The following is an 18,992-nucleotide window of genomic DNA, read 5'->3' as shown; positions in this document are numbered from 1 at the left end:
CTTAAAGCCTTCATGAACAATTAATCAAATAGTTATTGAGATATAATACTTTATGACTCTATATCATAATATCTTATGACAGAAAGAATTAAAATGCTCACTTAGCATTATTAATTGATAGGAAGACAAAAGATGCTCAAAGCTTTTCTATGATGAAATATTTACATTTCCGTTCCTTAAATACACATTTGACTAATTACACTTATATGATAATGTGTTTCGAAGTACAAAAAGTGCTGAACTCTTTCAAATAACTAACGATTTCTCCTTGGTCCTGCCATGCTTCTGTTAATCCCATCCTTGTCTTAGATGTTCTAGGTATAGACATAAGTTAGAGGGCAGGATAGACCCGTCTCCTAGCCAGACTCAGTACGACCTGCTAAAACCAGAGGTACAATGGGGTTTTTGAGAGGTAGCTTTGCCTCCTTTTGTGGTCCCAGATCCAGGTTCCTGCAGCACCTGGCTCTGGCTGGAGCCTTCATGGAGCCCTCTTCTTCTCAGCTTGTGCTCTAAAAGATGAGAGTGCCCCAGGGATTACCCCTGCACCTCCTCTTTATGCCTAATTGTCTCAAGCAATCCCATGGCTTTAATTTTATTTTAATGTTTATTTTTATTTGAGAGAGAGAGAGAGAAAGAGTGGGGAAGGGGCAGAAAGAGAGAGGGTGACACACAATGCAAAGCAGGCTTCAGGCTCTCAGCTGTCAGCACAGAGCCCAACACAGGGCTTGAACTTATGAACTGTGAGATCATGACCTGAGCCGAAATCAGACACTTAACTGACTGAGCCACCCAGGTGTCCCTCCCATGGCTCTAAATATCAACCACTTTACCCAGGACTTCCATATATATACATAGACATAGATATAGACACAGACATAGACATTTTTTTTTTTTAGCTCTGGGGTTGTATGCCCAACTCTGGCACCTCCACTTGGGTGTCTAATGGGCAACCCAGATTTAACATGCCTGAACAAAGACCTCACATCCCTGTTCCAATCATCAAATGCTCTCTGGTTTACTGCAAGTAGATTTACTGAAAGTACATGTCACATCTATCCTTCGCTAACATCATAGCTCATTTACCATCATGTCTCATCTCCAAGAACTTCCTATCCAGTTTCCTGTTAATATTTCTATTCTTGCCTAGCAACGTTTTCTCCATAGAGCCAACTGTTATATTTTTAAAATGTAAAACACATCTTATCACTGCCCTGCTCAAAAATCTCTAATGATAAGGGGTTGGGTGAATGAGGAGTTAGTGTTGAGTGGAGACAAGAATGAAGACGAAAAGGTTCTGTGGACGGATGGTGGTGATGGAACAACAGTGTGAATGAGTTCAATGCCACTGATACGTACACTTAAAAGTGGTTAAGTTGGTAAATTGTGCTACGTGTATTTCACACAAAATACACACATCTTTGCATCTTACGTATTTTTTAAAAATCTCCAGTGGGTAAGCAATGTAACCGGAACAAATTTGAAACCTATTGCCCGAGCCTACATGTTCTACATGACGTGGTTTCTCTTCTTTCTCCTACTCTCTTTCTCACTTAGAATGACTTTCCTCTCCCTGAAACCCCACTTAACTCCAGCCATACTGGCTTTCTGGTTGTGTCATGATCACATCAAGCTTGCCTCATCTTCAAGTTGTACACTGTCTCTACCTTCTGCCAGATGCCCCCCATTCCTGGATCTTCCATGTTGGAGCCCTGTTGTCATTCCAAATTATATATATCTGCGGCCTTATGACCACCTGAAGTTCTGCTGATTAATTCTTGTTTATTGTTTCACACATTCCTCTTTGCTGATCCTCAAAGTAAGTTCCGTGGAGGCGGGAAATTTATCTGAATGGTCTCACTACATTATCTCCACTAGCTAAAACCACGTTTTTGGAGCTTTTTTTTGTGCAGTGAGACTTCTGAGAATCTGGTAAATCCGATGGACCTTTTTCAAAACAGATTTCTTTTTAAACAAAAACAGAGCAATTATGTTGAAATACAGTATTCCAAATTCTTTTAAAAATTTTATACAGGGATATATGTGCCCATCTATGAACACGTTGTCTCCTTATCTTCTTTGGAACGCTCAAGAGCTAGTGGAAACTGAAATCATTCATAATGTCAAGGTAGCGAAGATCATTAGCCATATTAAGAAGTATCTGCAACAATTGTAATGTGGTATGAAAAGATCTAACATATATGATATGAAAAGATCTACTTAATGAAGTTATTAGGTTCTGGTACTTGTAGTGTGCTTTGTTACCAACATGCAAAACGGAAAGAAATGCTAGTTTTCAGTTAGAGGCTACAGGGAAAATGAAGATGCAACCTGTTTCTAATCCAAGTTCTGCATCTTATGTATCCAGAAATAATGATAATCTGTATTTTAAAATCTTGACTTACTGCTAACATAGACTTATTATAATTTATTAATAAGTGTTGTGGGTTAAATTATGTTCCTCCCCAAAGATTATGTTCAAGTTTCAACTCCTGGTACCTTACAGTGTAACCTTATCTGGAAATACGGTCTTTCCAGAGCTAGTAAGTTAAAATGAGGTCATTAAGGTGGGCCCTAATCCAACACGACTGGTGTCCTTATTAAAAGGGAAAATTTGGAGAATGTACAGAGGGAGGATTATGTGAAGAAACGCAGGAAGACACCATGTGACGATGAAGGCAGAGATCAATCAGGGTGACGCATCTGTAAGCCAAGGAACGCCAGAGTGCCGGTGAACCACCAGCCCTCAAAAGGAACCAACGGACACTTCGATCTCAAGACGACTAGCCTCCAGGACAGGGACACAACACATTTGTCACCCAGTACTTTGTTATGGCTATGCTACAAAAGTAACACAGAGCTTGCTCTACAGGTAGGGGGTACCTACCTGGTAACAAATACCTAAAATACCTAACAAATACCTAAAAATGTGGAAGTGGCTTTGGAACAGGGTAATGGGTAATCTAGAAGAGTCTGAAGACACATGATAGAAACAGGCTGGACTGCCTAGAAGAGACTGTTAGAAAAATATGGGCATTACAGGAGATTCTGGTGAAAGCTAGGAGAGAAAAAGAGGAGAGATGTAGAAAAGCCTCTAACAATCTTAGAGAATACGCGCATTGTCCCAAACAGAAATGCTACAAACGTGAATGTTCAAGGTGTTTCTGGTGAAGTCTCAGGCAGAAAGGAGGACCATGTTGTTGGCAACTGGAGGAAAGGTGATCCTTTCTAGAAAGTGGCAGAGGGGTGCCTGGGTGGCTCAGTCGGTTGGGCGTCTGACTTCAGCTCAGGTCATGATCTAGTGGTCCATGAGTTCGAGCCCCACGTTGGGCTCTGTGTTGACAGCTCAGAGCCTGGAGCCTGTTTCAGATTCTGTGTCTCCCTCTCTCTCTGACCTTCCCCCATTCATGCTCTGTCTCTGTCTCAAAAATAAATAAACGTTAAAAAAAATTTTTTTTTAAAAAGAAAGTGGCAGAACCTTGGCTGAACTGTGTTCTGCTGGGTAGAAAATAGAACCCACAGTCGACGAACTCAGATATTTAGCTGAGATTTCTAAGCAAAACACTGAAGGCACTGCTGATGATAGCAAAATACAAGAGGACAGGAATAAATTGACGAAGGAATTGTTAGGCAAAAAGGAACCAGAACTTAGTAAAATATAAGAGGAGAGAGAGAGATAAATTGAAGAAGGAATCGTTAAGCAAAAAGGAACCAGAACTTGAAGACTTGGATATTTCTCAGTCTATCCATATTGTAGAAAATGAAAGGGTGTGTTCTAGAGAGGATACTAAGGGTGTGCCTTGTGAACCCAATCACCTATCTCAGCAGAAATACTGGCACTGCCAGCTTGGACTAAAGGGGGACAGAGATGGGACAAAAGGAAGGAAGGCTGTTAGACTTCTGGGATGCAACAGGCAGGAAATGGGCTGGTGGGGCTACTTGGCTGTGAATGTGTATTATCCTCTGAGATGGCTCTAGGGGACTGAGAGGCTCCACTGCAGGCCCAGAGGCTCCCTCCTTAGACCCAGAGGCCAGGAAAGGAAAGGCTCTCCCATCCTGAGGGCAGAACGTCCAGCCACAGAGGATTATTGTCAAGCCTTACAATTTAGTGACATTTGCCCCGCTAGGTTTCAGTGAATCTATTCTGCATGTGGGAAGAACATGAATTTGGGGGAGGGCCAGAGGGCAGACTGTCACAGGTTGAATTATGTTCCCCTAAAAGAGACATGTTGAAGTCCCAACCTCCTAGTACCTCAGAATGGGACTGTATTTGGAAATAGTGTTTCCAGAGGCAATAAGTTAACAATTAGGGTGGGCCCTAATGCAACAGGACTGGTGTCCTTATGAAAAGGGAAAATTGGGAGACAGATACGCACAGAGGAAAGACTATGTGAGGAGATACAGGGAGGAACACTATGCGACGATGAAGGTAGACATCAGGGTGATGCGTCTGTAAGCTAAAGAATGCTAAAGAGTGCCAGCAAACGACCAGAAGCTGGGAGAGAGGCCTGGGACGGATTCTCCCAACAGCCCTCGAAGGAACCAACCAACACCGTGATCTCAGATTTCTAACGCCCACAAGTGGGAGACAATACATGTCTATCATTTAAGCCCCCACGTTTGTGGTAGTTTGCAACAGCAATCCTAGGAAATCTATACAATGAAATTTATGCTGGAAATGCCACAGACCCATCTTTGAAGGGGGACTCACGCTAAGGCTAGTGCAAGGCTTCAATGAGAGCACAACACGGCTGAGGAGAAGGACCTGTAGACATGGTATAAGTCCGGATGGAAGATGAGTTAGGGCACTACAGAGCTCTGTGCGTGTCTGTAGTAAAGCATCAGGAAGAAGGTCTCCCCCAGGAGTAGGCCCACGAAGAAAGACCTGAGTTCAAGCCACGGTGAGTTAAAGATTCCTATTTGTGCGGCAAGAATTCTGACCATGAGATTTCTCACAGGGAAAGCACAGGGAACGGAATGCATCAGATAATAACTTGGGAAACCACTCTGCTCAGAAACTCCTAAACATTCTCGATCGCTAGCTCTTCAAGTCAAGGCTTCCTTCCTTGTCTTTCAAGGCTTCCCACAATCTGCCATTAACTTCCCAACAAAAAACACTAACCCCAGTGAGCTCATGCAACAAGCCAAGTTCTGCATTCATCCATTCACCCACTCATCCAAGCCCTTGTTAAATGTGTGAACTACACTCAGTTGTAAGGACAGAAAGACACGTAAGCCACAGTCTGGCTTTATGGCACTTATAGGCTCAGGAAGTGGCCTAAGCACAAGATGAGGTAACCGTGTGACAAGAGCAAGTTTTTCTAGGAGTTTTAGTCTCAGTTATGAGACTCCGTTATGAAAGTGACACTGTTGCAGTTGAAGTCAATACCTCACACCAATAGCTGCATCAACAGGACAGCTGGGTATCAATGAGATCATGTCTGGACATTAACAAGCCAGTCATCATCCCAAGGAAATATGCAAAAGGGAAAAAGGTCCAGAAATCACAGGACAAGAATACCTGATAAAGCCTGGACACTGGAGAAGAGAAGACTTCACAGACTGCCATGGGACGTAGTTGAGATGTGTATACTTTTAAACATTTGAAAAACGTTCATATAGACACAGTGAGCTCAGGAAAGTCACCTCTGGAGACACGGTTTTGGGACTGATCATCATATAAGTGGCATTTTATATTATGAGCCAATGAGAGTACTTGCAAAGCAATAAAAAGGGAAAAATGGAGCAGGGGGAAATGGATAGAGCTCCTGGCCATGGCCAAATTCACTGGCATATAAAGGGAGGGCAGGGGCGCCTGGGTGGCTCAGTCAGTTAAGCTTCAGACTTCGTCTCAGGTCATGATCTCATGGTTTGTGGGTTCCAGCCCTGCGTCAGGCTCTGTGCTGACAGCTCAGAGCCTGGAGCCTGCTTCCAATTCTGTGCCTCCCTCTCTTTCTGCCCCTCCCCCACTCGCACTCTGTCTCTCAAAAATAAACAAACATTAAAAAATTAAAAAAAAGTTTTAAATAAGAGGTCCATTGTCTACCCGCATCGTAAGAAAGAGTGTCGTAGAACTCTCAGGTGCCTTCGAGCTTTAGGATTCTATGGTATAATGCCAATACCATTGTACAAGCAAGGGGAAGAGTCGATTTTTAAGGGGCAGGACTGATGTGCAGAAAACATTTTTCATGAAGATTTTTACTCTGTCAGCAAGGACTGCAAAGGAAGGGGGATGGGGAAAAGAAGCAAAGGACAAGACACCAGCTGGTGAAGGCTACCAGAGCCCCAGCATCAGTGAAGAAAATGTTCTTCATTCTTCCCTGAACAAAACCGTCAGGACAAATGATGTGACATCGGACTTGAATGTATGAAAACGTGGGGAACCATGGCCATGTATGATGGCCCTGGAAGTTAGTGCCTCACTGGGGTGAAGAAAACAGTCATGGAGAACACAGAGGTGATGCCAGAGACACTAAAGAGGGAGAATTAATGGAATTTGGTGACTTATTGCACAAAGTGGGAGAGAAAAGCACGTGTAAATATACTCTTTCTGATTTACTGGATACGGTGGGGCAAGGAAGAAAAAGCCTGTAGTCAAGTATCGGAAAATCATTGCTACTGAGTAGTTAAGGAGAGGAGAGTCCACTGGGAGACGTGGGAGTGCTGTTAAGCGCCCATGTTTAGTTCACGGTGATTAACGGATGACCTTCCCGGGACTGAAAAGGGCAAGCTCCACTTCCTTCAGTTTATCCAGCCCGTCTGGCAGTGCCCAGATGTGATTCGTGCTGTGCACATGCCCTGTGTGTGCCACTGTGGAACAGTAAGGTGTTCAAGAGACCAGGCTGTGGAGACAGACCCCCCTGAAGTCAGCGTGGGCTCACGGCTCATTTGCTGGGATATATAATTTGGTGTGTTTGTAAATAGCTTTTCCTCATTCCTCAAATCATCTCCCTAGCCTATTACGAATTAAGACAGGCATCCCTGAAAAGAAACAATCATTCTAAAGAGAATGAGGAAGTGTCCCACAAAAGTAAAGAGCACTGGATTAAAGTTCAGGCTCTACTGTTGATTTAGTGTGTATGTCTTAAGCTCTCTGACATTGTTTCCTTCCTTACAAAATAGGAATTATATCCCTTGGTCAACCTCGTAACCCTGGTGTGCAGGTCAACTGAAAAAATAAAACATAAAAGCACTGTATATATGCCAAATGCTTTATAAGATATTCGTTGATATCACGCTATTGGCCTTCATTTTTCTCGAAGGATAAAAGAGACCTCCAAGATTTTCTAAGTTCAAAGAGTATCACTGATGGCATATAATTTTCTTCAGTTTAATCAGCTTTATCATCAGTTCTACTATTTCTCATTCGGAGGATTAGACAAGATCATGTTTTAAATGGAAATACTAAATTCAGCCTGAGGTAATAACAATAATATGCACTGAATCCTTCCTATGTGCCAGGTATTACGCTTGGAACTTTATCTGCATAATCTTATTCCGTTTCTTAAAACGGCACTCAGGTGAAAAACCGAGGTTGTCCCCATTTTGCTCACGAGACAATTACAATTCAAAGAACTTAAATAACTCATACAAGTCCTCGCAGTCAATGTCAAAGCTGGGATTTGAACTCAGGTCCGCACCTCTTAGCTGTGTGGCCAGGACATACACTCTACTAGCTGGATAACTCATTCTCTCCTAAATACCAGATTCATGGGGCTAACAATGCCCATAGGAACCTACAGTAAGAGACAGCAATATGACAGCGCTCATGAATGAGGCTATGAAGAAATAATTTCACGGTTTCACTGAAATTACAGATAACCTATAGTGTATCTATTTAGAACACCTGGGGCCAGCCACACCTGCAAAGGAAAATGAAAGGCCAGAAGAGTGTTTCCTTGAAGAATTCACTGAAAGATGTAATTGGGACAGCCCAGGACATGTTAGCCCAAGGGGGACACGTGAACCAGATTTATAAAGCAGAACGTGCACTGGAAAGTAGAAATAAATGAAGGACCACACTGCCTTCCTTACTCTCAAATGCCTCCAGTAGATTCGGACCTTGTCACTCAAAGAGGCAGTTTAGGACAGTGGCTGAAATACCAAATATGGAGTCAGAAGGACAGAGGTCCAAAGTCTCGTCCTCTCACTCACTAGTTATTGACCAGGGAAGTTGCATAACCCTTCTCTGATAATAAGTTTCCCTTTGGGAATAATAATGATAAAATCATGAAAATAACTCCCTCACAAGATGGTATAGAAGGAAATGAAATTCACATATAAATCTCTAAGCACATACGTGATCAGTAAAGAAGCAGTTATAACTTAATGATGATGATGATGGTAATAACTGATATGGAAGGTTTGCTGCCTGAATGATATTCAGAACCTAGGATCCTAGAGGTTTGAGTCAATGGCAAAAAACAAAACAAAACAAAAAAAAGAATCAAGGAGTGCCTTTCGGGGCTGGAGTAAACTAATAGAAAGCCACTGGTCATTTGGGTGTTCCATTCTTCCCTCAAAACTCCCAGCCCAGCCAGGAGTCCTGGACAGTCAAAGCAACTCCTAGGTGATATGAGGAGTGGAGGGCCCAGCTGAACTCCAATTCCACTTGACAGATATCCTGAGGATTCGGGTCAAGGTTTGGAAAATCCTTAAACTGCACCGATAAACGCGGTGTAAACCAAATGGTTTACTTCCGGAAACCCTTCAAGATCTTTGCCCTCGGGGAACTGAAAGTCCCCCCGGGCAAGTTTCATGGAGCCACATCCTAATTCAACACTTAAAGGACCTCTTGAACTCCACACTTCGGCTCTCCAGGTCTGCACCCTCCCGACAGTATTTCTAGCTAGATTTCCGTATCTATTATTTTTACATTTCTGCCCTTGTTAAAATCTCTGCTGCTTCCTTTTCAAGTGGGTTGATGTTGTTTGACTTTAAAATAAAAGATCAGCCTGAAAGAAGGGTTAACTTATCAAAGAAAACTAAGAAGTCTTAGATGAGTAGAAATATGATCTAAAGTTCCAAAAGGGGAATGCCTGGGTGGCTTAGTCAGTTAAGCATCTGACTCTAGATTTTGGCTCAGGTCATGATCGCAGAGTTCTTGAGTTCGAGCCCCACATGGGGCTCTGTGCTGTCACTGCAGAGCCTGCTTGGGATATTCTCTCTTCCTCTCTCTCTCTCTGCCTTCCCCCCACTTGTGCTCTCCCCCCACTCTCTCTAAATAAATAAATAAACTTAAAAAAATAGTGGCATCTGGGTGGCTCAGTCAGTTAAGCATCTGACTTCAGCTTAGGTCATGATCTTACAGGTTGTGAGTTGAGCCCCACTTTAGGCTCTGTGCTGACAGCTCAGAGCCTGAAGCCTGCTTCGGATTCTGTGTTTGCCTCTCTCTCACTCTCACTCTGTCTCTCCCTCTCTCAAAAATAAATAAACACTAAATTAAAAAAATTTTTTTAAATAAATAAATATCTGAAAGGAAAAATATCTTAGTATCTGAAATAATTTGTACTCAATACAGGCGATACAACATTAGCTAAACTGTTAAGTTAAAGCAACATTAGATCTTAATTTATTTAAAATATTTCTGTATTATTATTGAAATAGTCCCCCCCACCACCAGGGTAAAAAAAATTTACTAACATAGTAAAGTATTATTTTTAAAAATCTAAACGAAGGAACTGGGTGCTATATGTAAGCAATGAACCATGGGAATCTACCCCCAAAACTAAGAGCACACTTTACACACTGTATGTTAGTCAATTTGACAATAAATTATATTTAAAATAATAATAACAATAAAAAATCTAAGCAAAGGAACCAGTTAAAAATCTCAGTTGGCTAAAGGCCAAAGGATGCTTCAGACCCGAAAAACAATGCAATTAGACATTTCAAAATAGACATTACTTTGTTTTGTAAAGTAATGTAAATGTTTGTAAAAGTAAAATTCCATATTATCATTCTATAATTAAGATTTCTATAGATTAGCTGTGATAACTTTATGCAATTCAGTGTAAAAAGGAATTAGGGCCAACATATAGTACTCAGGGTATCATAGACTCATGCTAACTACAAACTTACGAATACATGTAATTTGTTGCTAACAGGCAGTAAAAAAGGCCCCTATAAAAATATAGAAGATACCATAATATCAATACAATTATAGAAATGGTGACAATGACTTCTCATTAATCATAATGTGCATATACATTATGTACATTTGTGCTATGCTAACATCCCTACACGTAGCACCTGAGAAATTCTCTATGAAAGCATCACAGAGATTCCTTGCTTTAAGAATCCTTTTACTTACCATCCTTTAATTTTTTTGGAAAAGGCATGCTTCCTGTATAAGAGAACTTTTATGGGAACCCAAATCAGCAGAGTCACTGAAGCCACATAGGCAATCGAACAGGAAACAATCAGCCAATAATGTGTTTTCTCAGGGTTCCCCGTCGTTGTTTGATAGGTGGTGGCAAACTGTTCCACAATCACAAGCGTGGGAATGGAGAAAGCAGCAAACTCGAAAAGCTCAAAAACCAGGAGCTTGATCAGTTTTCCAGAAACCATCCTGAGGAAGGGCAAGCTGCTGAAGATCAAACACTCCCCCTTTGATGGCCAGCAGCATATGGACACAGATACTCAACGACGATTAAGTTCCTTGTACCGAAATCACCAACCGGTGACTTTTTATTCTTTTATTGACCCTCATATGGTTCAATGATCTTCCAGCTTAACAAGCAAGGTCTCTTAAAGAAACAGAACAGTTGTGGAAATGACCACTTAATGTGTTTGCACAGCCATTATTCAGGGTCAAATGAACTTCTGAATGTTTTCGAGGCACTGGTAAAAAAGCAAGTCTTTGTAGCTTTGATTGCTAATTTGAGCACAGAGAAAAATTTATGCAATATTTAAACACCTGTTAAGTAGAACCACCAGAATCACCTAATTTTAGACTTAAAGGAGAAGAAGAGCTGTAATCCAATCCCCTATTTTTATATCTAAGCAAATCCAGGCAAAAAGAGATACCCCAAACCTGTGTCTTCATCGTAGAAGACTACCCCTCGCTTTCCTTCAAAGTGCTTTGAGAAGGGAGTTTGGATTCACATTGCCAACCTCCTAACCACACTTTTTCCTGGTACTTGAACTATTGATTCTTGCATATAAATTGCCACTGTGGCACAGGTTAACATTTTTATTTTGCTGGTCAGGAAACGGACACGGTGATGTTAGAAACCTGTTATCAGGATTAACATATTAACAGCAGCCTATATCGAGTCCAAAAGCATATCAAATATTTAAAAGGCAACAATCATCTCCATGAATATCCTTCCTTCCAAAACTTTTGAGCTCCTATGACGAGCACTTTGCTTTTGTTAGGTGCTGGGGTGTGAAGGTAGGTGAAGGACAGTAGGTTTCTGCCCTAAAAATGCTCACAACCCAGTGGAGAAAAGAAACCCGTGAACAACCAAAATAACTGAGGTCAGAAGTATAACGTAAATGCTATGGTAACTTAACGCAGAGAACTTCCTCTTCGGGCTGTGTGAAGGGGAGGGAAAGAGAAGGACGAGGAGGCAGGTTTTGGGGCATCAGTGACATTCCAGATCCACACACACACACACACAAAAGACAGGAGGCCATAGTGGTTCTGAGAATCTGGTGTCGTGTGGCAGGAAGTAGGGACAGGTGATGTTAGGATTGGCTTTGAGTCGGAATGTAAACATTCCATGAACGATTTTGGTGTGGGGTGGTGTGTGTGTGTGTGTGTGTGTGTGTGTGTGTGTGTGTGTGTGGCAGGCAGTGAAAAAGCAACGTCGTCCGGACAGAGGAAGCACTTACTCCATCATTTGGAAAAGGAAGTGAGTGCTGGTGTGGAGGAAAGGGCAGGAGCAGCGCCCCCCTGGAGGAGGGAAGGCAGCGGGGAGCCACAGAGCACCCGGAGGGAGAGCCTTGGCTACAACCAGTGAAGGAAGAGGGGGGAGGAGAGCACCCGACCAACAGACCCCGAGTCTGATTCCTTCCACATGCTTGCCTCTTTAGACGGCTTGCCCTGTGCCTGCTGGCAGACTGACACAAGCCAGTATTTTTCTGGGTGCCTCGGGCCCTCTGCAGAAGGGGCCATGCGTCGCCTGGCTGCCCAGTGAACCCAGGACGCTGGCGGCAGCTCTGAGGGTTAACGCCTCCCGCCCTCCCGCTGCAGAATTAGGCAGCCGCATCCTCCAGCTACTTTATCTGGACTTGAACAAAATTTCTATTGAAGAGAGACGAGACACAAATTATATTCTAACCTCCTGGCCCTCTGTCTCGAGTCATCAGTGCTATGCTGTAGGGCAATTTCTTCCACAGACTTTGTACATTAATAGGAATTGTGACCTGAGCATCTGAAGACAGTTGTTGAATAAAACTGCCTGGCTCCACGCAAAAGGACTCTCGCCTGGGTCTATAATTCCATTTGAAATGCTCAATTTTTATGCCCACGTAGGGGAATGTAAGAATGACACGCGCTCTGTATGTCTCACCTAGAATTTTCCTCTGGTTCCTAATCTCTCTTCACCTTTACCTTCAAAGACAACATTCGTGTGACGGGACCTGTTGCTGTCCATGACATGAACCGCACTGATAACAGTACTTTGTCGGAACAGGAGGGAGGCCGTGATTCCCACCCTCTACCGACAATAAGCCCACCCCCATGTAATGGAACAAGCACCTGTGTTAACACTGTTCGTGGAACACTTTCTACGAGCAGATCATGTAGAGACACAGTCCTTCCTGACTTACATTCTGACTGAGGAGATGTTACAAATGCACAGGTAAGGTCTGAGAAGGTGTGATCCTGGAAGGTCAGGATGCTTCTCCAGCCACATCTGGATGAATAGGAACCCTGGGCTACAGAATGTCCCTCCATAACTGGGCCACTTGCTGCTGCTTGGAAATGTGAACTCAGACACATAGGGAGAATTTGGTCAGTGGAATGAAGGGAGGCCATGACTCTGAGTCAGGATTAAAACAACCCAGACTGTACATGCTTGTCACCCTGGCCTGTTGTGACACTCAGGACTCATTTGCTGAATGAACAAATGGAAGCCAAATGGTGAGAGAATAGAAGAGTGAGTACACAGAGGGTGAGAAGACAGGGAGATGCCAGCACATCAAAAAATGCCAGACCCTCCATTGTGGAACATTCCAGTTCACATGTATTCTTAAAAACAGGCTCTTTGTTCTTTGCAACTGAAAGAGCTTGAGTACAACACAAAGGAATAGATTTCAGAGTAGGGGCCAAGGGACACCCGGGTGGCTCAGTCCATTAAGCGTCTGACTTGGGCTCAGGTCATGATCTCACAGTTTGTGGGTTTCAGCCCCGCGTCTGGCTCTGCACTGACAGCTCGGAGCCTGGAGCCTGCTTCGGATTCTGTGTCTCCCTCTCTCTCTGCCCCTCCCCTACTTATGTTCTCTTTCAAAAATAATTAAATATAAAAAAAAGGGTAGGGGCCAATATTACACAAAAACAATACGTAAAATTACTGGGTGATTCAGAAGAGAGGGTTGAGAAAAATCAAAGCAGAGTTGATCAGAGAGGTCTTCTCAGAGGAGGTGAGTTTTGGCCGAATTGATTTTTGTATTGACTCAAAGCAATATTCATATATTACTACAGCAAACTTCTCTGTATCATACAATGACATTTTCTTTGAAAAATAGTTCTGTGGATGCCTGGGTGGCTCAGTCCATTAAGCGTCTGACTCTTGATTTCAGCTCAGGTCATGATCTCACACTCCCAAGTTCAAGCCCTGCATCAGGCCCTGTTCTGGTGGTAGGAAGCCTGCTTGGGATTCTCTCTCTCTCCCTTTCTCTCTGCCCCTCCCCCACTTGTATACTGTCTTTCTTTCTCTCTTGCTCTCTCTCTCTCCCTCTCTCAAAATAAATAAATAAGCTTAAAAAAATAGTTCTGAGAATGTTCGTGATGCAGTGAGGGGTAGGAGAGTGAAGCAAGTTGCAGATGCTGTGTATGACGATGTGAATGGTGCAATCGCATTTTTGTTTTAAAATATTATAGTTGTGGGGCACCTGGGTGGCTCAGTCATTTGAGTCTCCAGCTCTAGATTTCCACTCAGGTCATGGGATCAAGCCCTGAGTGGGGCTCCATGCTGGGTGTGGAGCCTGCTTGAGATTCTCTCCCTCTCCCCTTACCCCTCCCCCCGATCATGCTCTTTCTCTCAAAAATAAACAAATAAGTGAATAAACAAATAGGGGTGCCTGGGTGGCTCAGTCAGTTGGGCACCCAACTTCATCTTAGGTCATGATCTCATGGTCTGTGAGTTTGAGCCCTGGGTCAGGCTCTGTGCTGACGGCTCAGAGCCTGGAGCCCACTTTGGATTCTGTATCTCCCTCTCTCTATGCTCCTCCCCAGCTTGTACTCGGTCTCTCTCTCTCTCTCTCCCCAAAATAAATAAACATATACATAAATAAATAAATAAATAAATAAATAAATAAAATCACAGCTATGAAATTAAGCATAAATTAAAAATACAGAAATACACTCACCAAACTGTTAACAGAGCTCCTGTGGGGAACGGGTGAGGTAGGGTGGAGGGGATTTTACTTTTGATTTATTAATATTTGCATAGCTGTAATATTTTACCAGCATAAAAGTTAGAAAATAAATTAAGATTAATAGAAATCAATTAAAGAAAGCAATTCTGGCTTAGTGAAATGTTTACACTGTATTTTTTAAATCTTTCCTCCACCAATTTGTTTTCCCTCACTTCTCAGCAGAAGCAAAATAAATAAATTCCACTTCCGCTTATCCCTTAAATGGCGGCACAAAAGAGCAGCGAAATAGCCAAGAGGCAAGCAGAAGACGAGAAGAGCCTTGGATAACTATTTGCCGGCTGGGTAGTCAGGGCTGACTTTTATCGCCTTCTCCTGATCTCACATGAGGACGGGAGGAGAGTAGCCTTCATCCTGCAGGCCCTGCTCTGAGACCCTTCCTTCCTCTCCTTCTCCAAGCAGAAGGAAGCATTTCCTCCTTTGAGTCAAAACCCCTTTTGAATCCTTCTGGATTCCTCCCCTCTGGTACTGTAGCACTTCTCTCCCTAGTTGTAGGCACACTGGGTCCCCTATACAACGGGAAGCTCTCTGAAGGCAGAGAACACCTTCCTTCACCTATGTCTCATTGTTTCTCAGCACAGTGCGTATTACATAATAGGCCCTTGAAAAACATTTGTGGAGGGAATGGATGGAGATGAAGGCTAAGAGACGTGGTAGGCAGCAGGGGGAAGGTGCCAGGCTTGGAGAATGGCCAACTCATCTTTTATTCCAAGGGGATTCTTGTTCCCACACTGACCTTTCAGAAGGAGAAATGATGTATTACCCGTCCCAATACAGTCTGCTCACTCAGCCTACGGAGCTTCAATTTCCTTGTGTGGTCCCAATTTTAGCCCCCAGGTTCCCTTCCTCTGTAGCCATAGCTCCTTAAGGTCTCTAGATAAGAGAGAAAACAAAGCCCCTGGGGACTGCAGAGCTTCTCCATCTCAAGAAGCATGTTAGGAAAAGACCATGCCTCTTTGCGTGCATTTAGAAGACTTGATAGGTCCCAGTGTTGCCATTTTCCCTACTTTTTCCAATCCATATGTCCTCAAAAATGCATATTCCACAATGGATTTGAACCAATAACGATGGAGGCTGGAGATGCCTGGCTGGTATTTTTCTGCACCAAGGCATAGCCTCAATTATTTCCAAGTCCTCGGCCCTTTGAAAGTGTCTATTTGTCTAAAATTTCCATAGCGGATTGGGAGGCACAGAAGGTTCCCTCACCAGGGACAGAGCGACAAGCTAGCTTGGCAAAGAAAAAGAACGCTATTATGGCAACATTAAGCTCCTGGGAGGAAATAATGCCAGACCCCGAACTTGGAGACAAAGACACAAGGAGATGAGAGAGGGTTTGAAATCACCTACCCTTCAGCTGAGAGCAGTTTATGCCAATCCTGATTCTTTCCCTTCTAATTCCCCTGACGCGGCCGCCGTGCAATTGCACTGCCAGTAACTGGAAGGACATGGAGGGGGGACATTTGCACACACACCACCCACATTCTTTCCTTGTATTCATCCAAGACTGATTCAGACAACTCTGTCCCTTACTCTGCTCTTTAATGCTGGGTTTAACAACTTCCTGGTAGGAAACAGATCTGGTTTTCTGGAGCTGGGTCTGTGGTGGAAAGACTGAGTCTTGTGGTTAGAACTCACTTCCACGTAGGAATGTTGATGCAGTGTTTTTTATTTTAGTAAGCAGAAGATATCATGCTGTTCAGGGTAACACCTGTTCTCCACACTTCCAACTGTCATTTCCTTCCTGCAGGCAGGAAGTCAAAAATTGTTATAGTCTCTTAAACTGTTATAGTAAGATCATTTGTAATCTCAAGGTTTGTTCATTGTTTTCCGTGTAGGGTCTGTGAAACAAAATGGACCGACAGCCAGGAATGTTCTGGCATATCCGTGGTTTGTTTCCTGTGATCGTATGGTGTTGATGTTCAGAAAGGCAGGAGCTTCTGGCAGTGAAACTGCTCTACAGATCAAGCTGGATCTACAGAGAGCCTAGGGAAGAAGTGAAAGCATGTCCCTGGGCCTAATTTACTGACTATTTACAATTCCCAAAGAGTATTTCCAAAACACAGTACTGGTCCTCATGGGCAGGCGTCACCAAACAAATCACTTGACGTGAATTCAGTAAGATCATGTCACCATCTGATTACACTCCTTTTACCCATGTTATGTTATCACAGTCCAGACAACATTCAATTTATATTGTTGGAAAAAAAGTATCATTACATCTCTCGGGCTATTAAATAAACAACTCTGTAAGAGCAAACACAACAGCACATTCACTTTTGTGACCCTTTTAATATCTGGAATTTAGAGACTCTAGTCTTGAAATTAACAAAATGTGGACAATGTCTGTACTTTTTAAAATAATCATGCTTCCCTGAAATACTGTTTCTATTAAAAGTGTCCAGATCTCAAAATTTTCAAGAAGGAAAGATGAATTAAGACTTCCCATCACACAAATTGTGCACAGTGGCATATAAATGGGAGCTAATAATCAGAAATAGATTAAAGGAAAAAGGAAGTCACTTCATTCTTTACAATGATTCTCATATTTTATTTATTTATTCATTTTATTTTTTTTAATGTTTATTTATTTTTGAGAGAGAGACCGACCATGAGCAGGGGAGGGGCAGAGAGAGAGGGAGACACAGAATCCAAAGCAGGCTTCAGGTTCTGAGCTGTCAGCACAAAGCCCAACGCAGGGCTTGAACTCACGAACTGCGAGATCATGACCTCAGCCAAAGTTGGATGCTCAACAGACTGAGTCACCCAGGCGCCCCTCAGAATTTATTTTTTAGGGGACTACAACAATCTGGGTTGGCCTTTCGATATTCCAAAGTAACAAATTAAGGCAAAAAAAAAAACAAACCCTATTTAAATTAGACACAACCCTAAATAGTGTATATTCAGCCCAAAGGTCACAAAAATTATTTAACCTATATTTCCCAAATCTTCACTGCGAAGGACTTGATAAGGTTGTGGCTCTCCAATTTTTTCCTACTTAAGATAAAAATAACTTGAAAACAATATTATTAGACATGGCCACATCTTTGCAAAGTACACAGAAATGACAACTATCCAGTTATTTTGGTTAATATAGATAAAAAAATAAAATTTCCAACTGGTTTGCCTAAACGTAGTGCTCCCTAATTCCACTGGGTGGTGCAAGTTTTGTTTTGTTTTAATTGCAGATTTTTTAAATCGGCATTGTTAAAGGTATCATGGGTTTGGAATCTTCTAACCTAAATTACTCCTTTTAAAACTTAGACTACAAAGGCATACGAGATATATGTCTTCTTGTACTATGTATATTTGGCCCATTTATTTCTAAAAAAAAACATTTAATGAGTAAGTTCACTTACCTCTTCTCTGTCCAAAAAGCCACCCAGTGGCTTCCCATCTTGTTTAGAGTAAAAGTCCAAGAATTTACCAGAGTTTCCAAGGCCTTACACAATCTCTCCCCAACCACCTTTCTCTCTTAATTTGCCATTACTTTCCCTCTCACTGTCTTCTTCTACGTTCTCCAAACACACCAGGCATAGAAATTTCACCCTTTATGAAGCCATTGTCCATTCTCCCCCAAGACATCCCAAGAGCCCAACTACCCCACTTTCTGGAGGTTTTTACATAAATGACACTTTCACTGTGAGACTGCTTATCCAAAATTTCAACACATCCCCCTCTGCAATTTCCTAGTCTTCTTCCTCCTCTAATTTTTCCTCTTGGTACTTAACAACAATAATGATGTTTATTTGACTTACTTAAAATATTAACTGTCTGCTCTCCAAACTGGAACATAAGTTTCCTCAGGGCAAAGCCTTTTACCAATTTTGATCTCTGTTATATACTCAAACCTAGATTAGTGCTTGGCGCATAGTAAGATCTCAATAAATATTCGTTGACTGTGTTGCAGAATGAATTCACAGATGAACTGAGTGGCTTCTCTATGCTAGCTTCTGCACTTATTCTGGGGAACAAAGTTGACCAAGGCATACTGTTTGTCCCTACAGGCTTACTGTCTAGTTGAATGGACAGACATTTCCATAAGTCATTTCAACAGAAGCTCAATGAGATATGTACACCCAAGTCATTAAGGAAGCAAAGAGGAGAGTTACGTGGGGATTCAGACAAAAAAAGAAGTTAGGCACATACTGTGCTCAAGAGACTAGTTTAGATATAGAAACACAACACCCAAATATGAAGATCAAAAGGGACATTTTAAAATATCTTGAGACAAATGAAGATAAAAACACAACATACCAAAGCTTAACGGACAGAACAAACAAGTACTAAGAGTTTGTAGTGATAAGAAAAATCTCAAACATACAATCTAAATTTAGACCTCAAGTAAGCAGAAAAAGAACACCCTAAACCCAAAGTTAGTAGGAGAAGGAAAT

General features: G+C 42.3%; 2 protein-coding genes across 2 annotated transcripts in view; both read right to left on the bottom strand.

The window, feature by feature from the left end:
• Positions 1 to 12,041, bottom strand: part of TMEM236 (transmembrane protein 236) — a 34,657-nt gene extending 22,616 nt beyond the window's left edge. The window contains exon 1 of the mRNA XM_049626905.1: positions 10,310 to 12,041. Coding sequence (XP_049482862.1) covers positions 10,310 to 10,566 — 257 coding nt within the window. The 5' untranslated portion in view covers positions 10,567 to 12,041. The remainder of the gene's footprint in view (positions 1 to 10,309) is intronic.
• Positions 7,367 to 18,992, bottom strand: part of VIM (vimentin) — a 482,853-nt gene continuing 471,227 nt past the window's right edge. The window contains exon 8 of the mRNA XM_049626876.1: positions 7,367 to 7,389. Coding sequence (XP_049482833.1) covers positions 7,382 to 7,389 — 8 coding nt within the window. The 3' untranslated portion in view covers positions 7,367 to 7,381. The remainder of the gene's footprint in view (positions 7,390 to 18,992) is intronic.

The sequence above is a fragment of the Panthera uncia genome, chromosome B4 (assembly GCF_023721935.1).
Source record: "Panthera uncia isolate 11264 chromosome B4, Puncia_PCG_1.0, whole genome shotgun sequence".
In the NCBI taxonomy this organism is placed as follows: Eukaryota; Metazoa; Chordata; class Mammalia; order Carnivora; family Felidae; genus Panthera; species Panthera uncia.
Note: the sequence above shows the minus strand (reverse complement) of the source record. Positions and strands in the feature narration are given on the sequence as shown.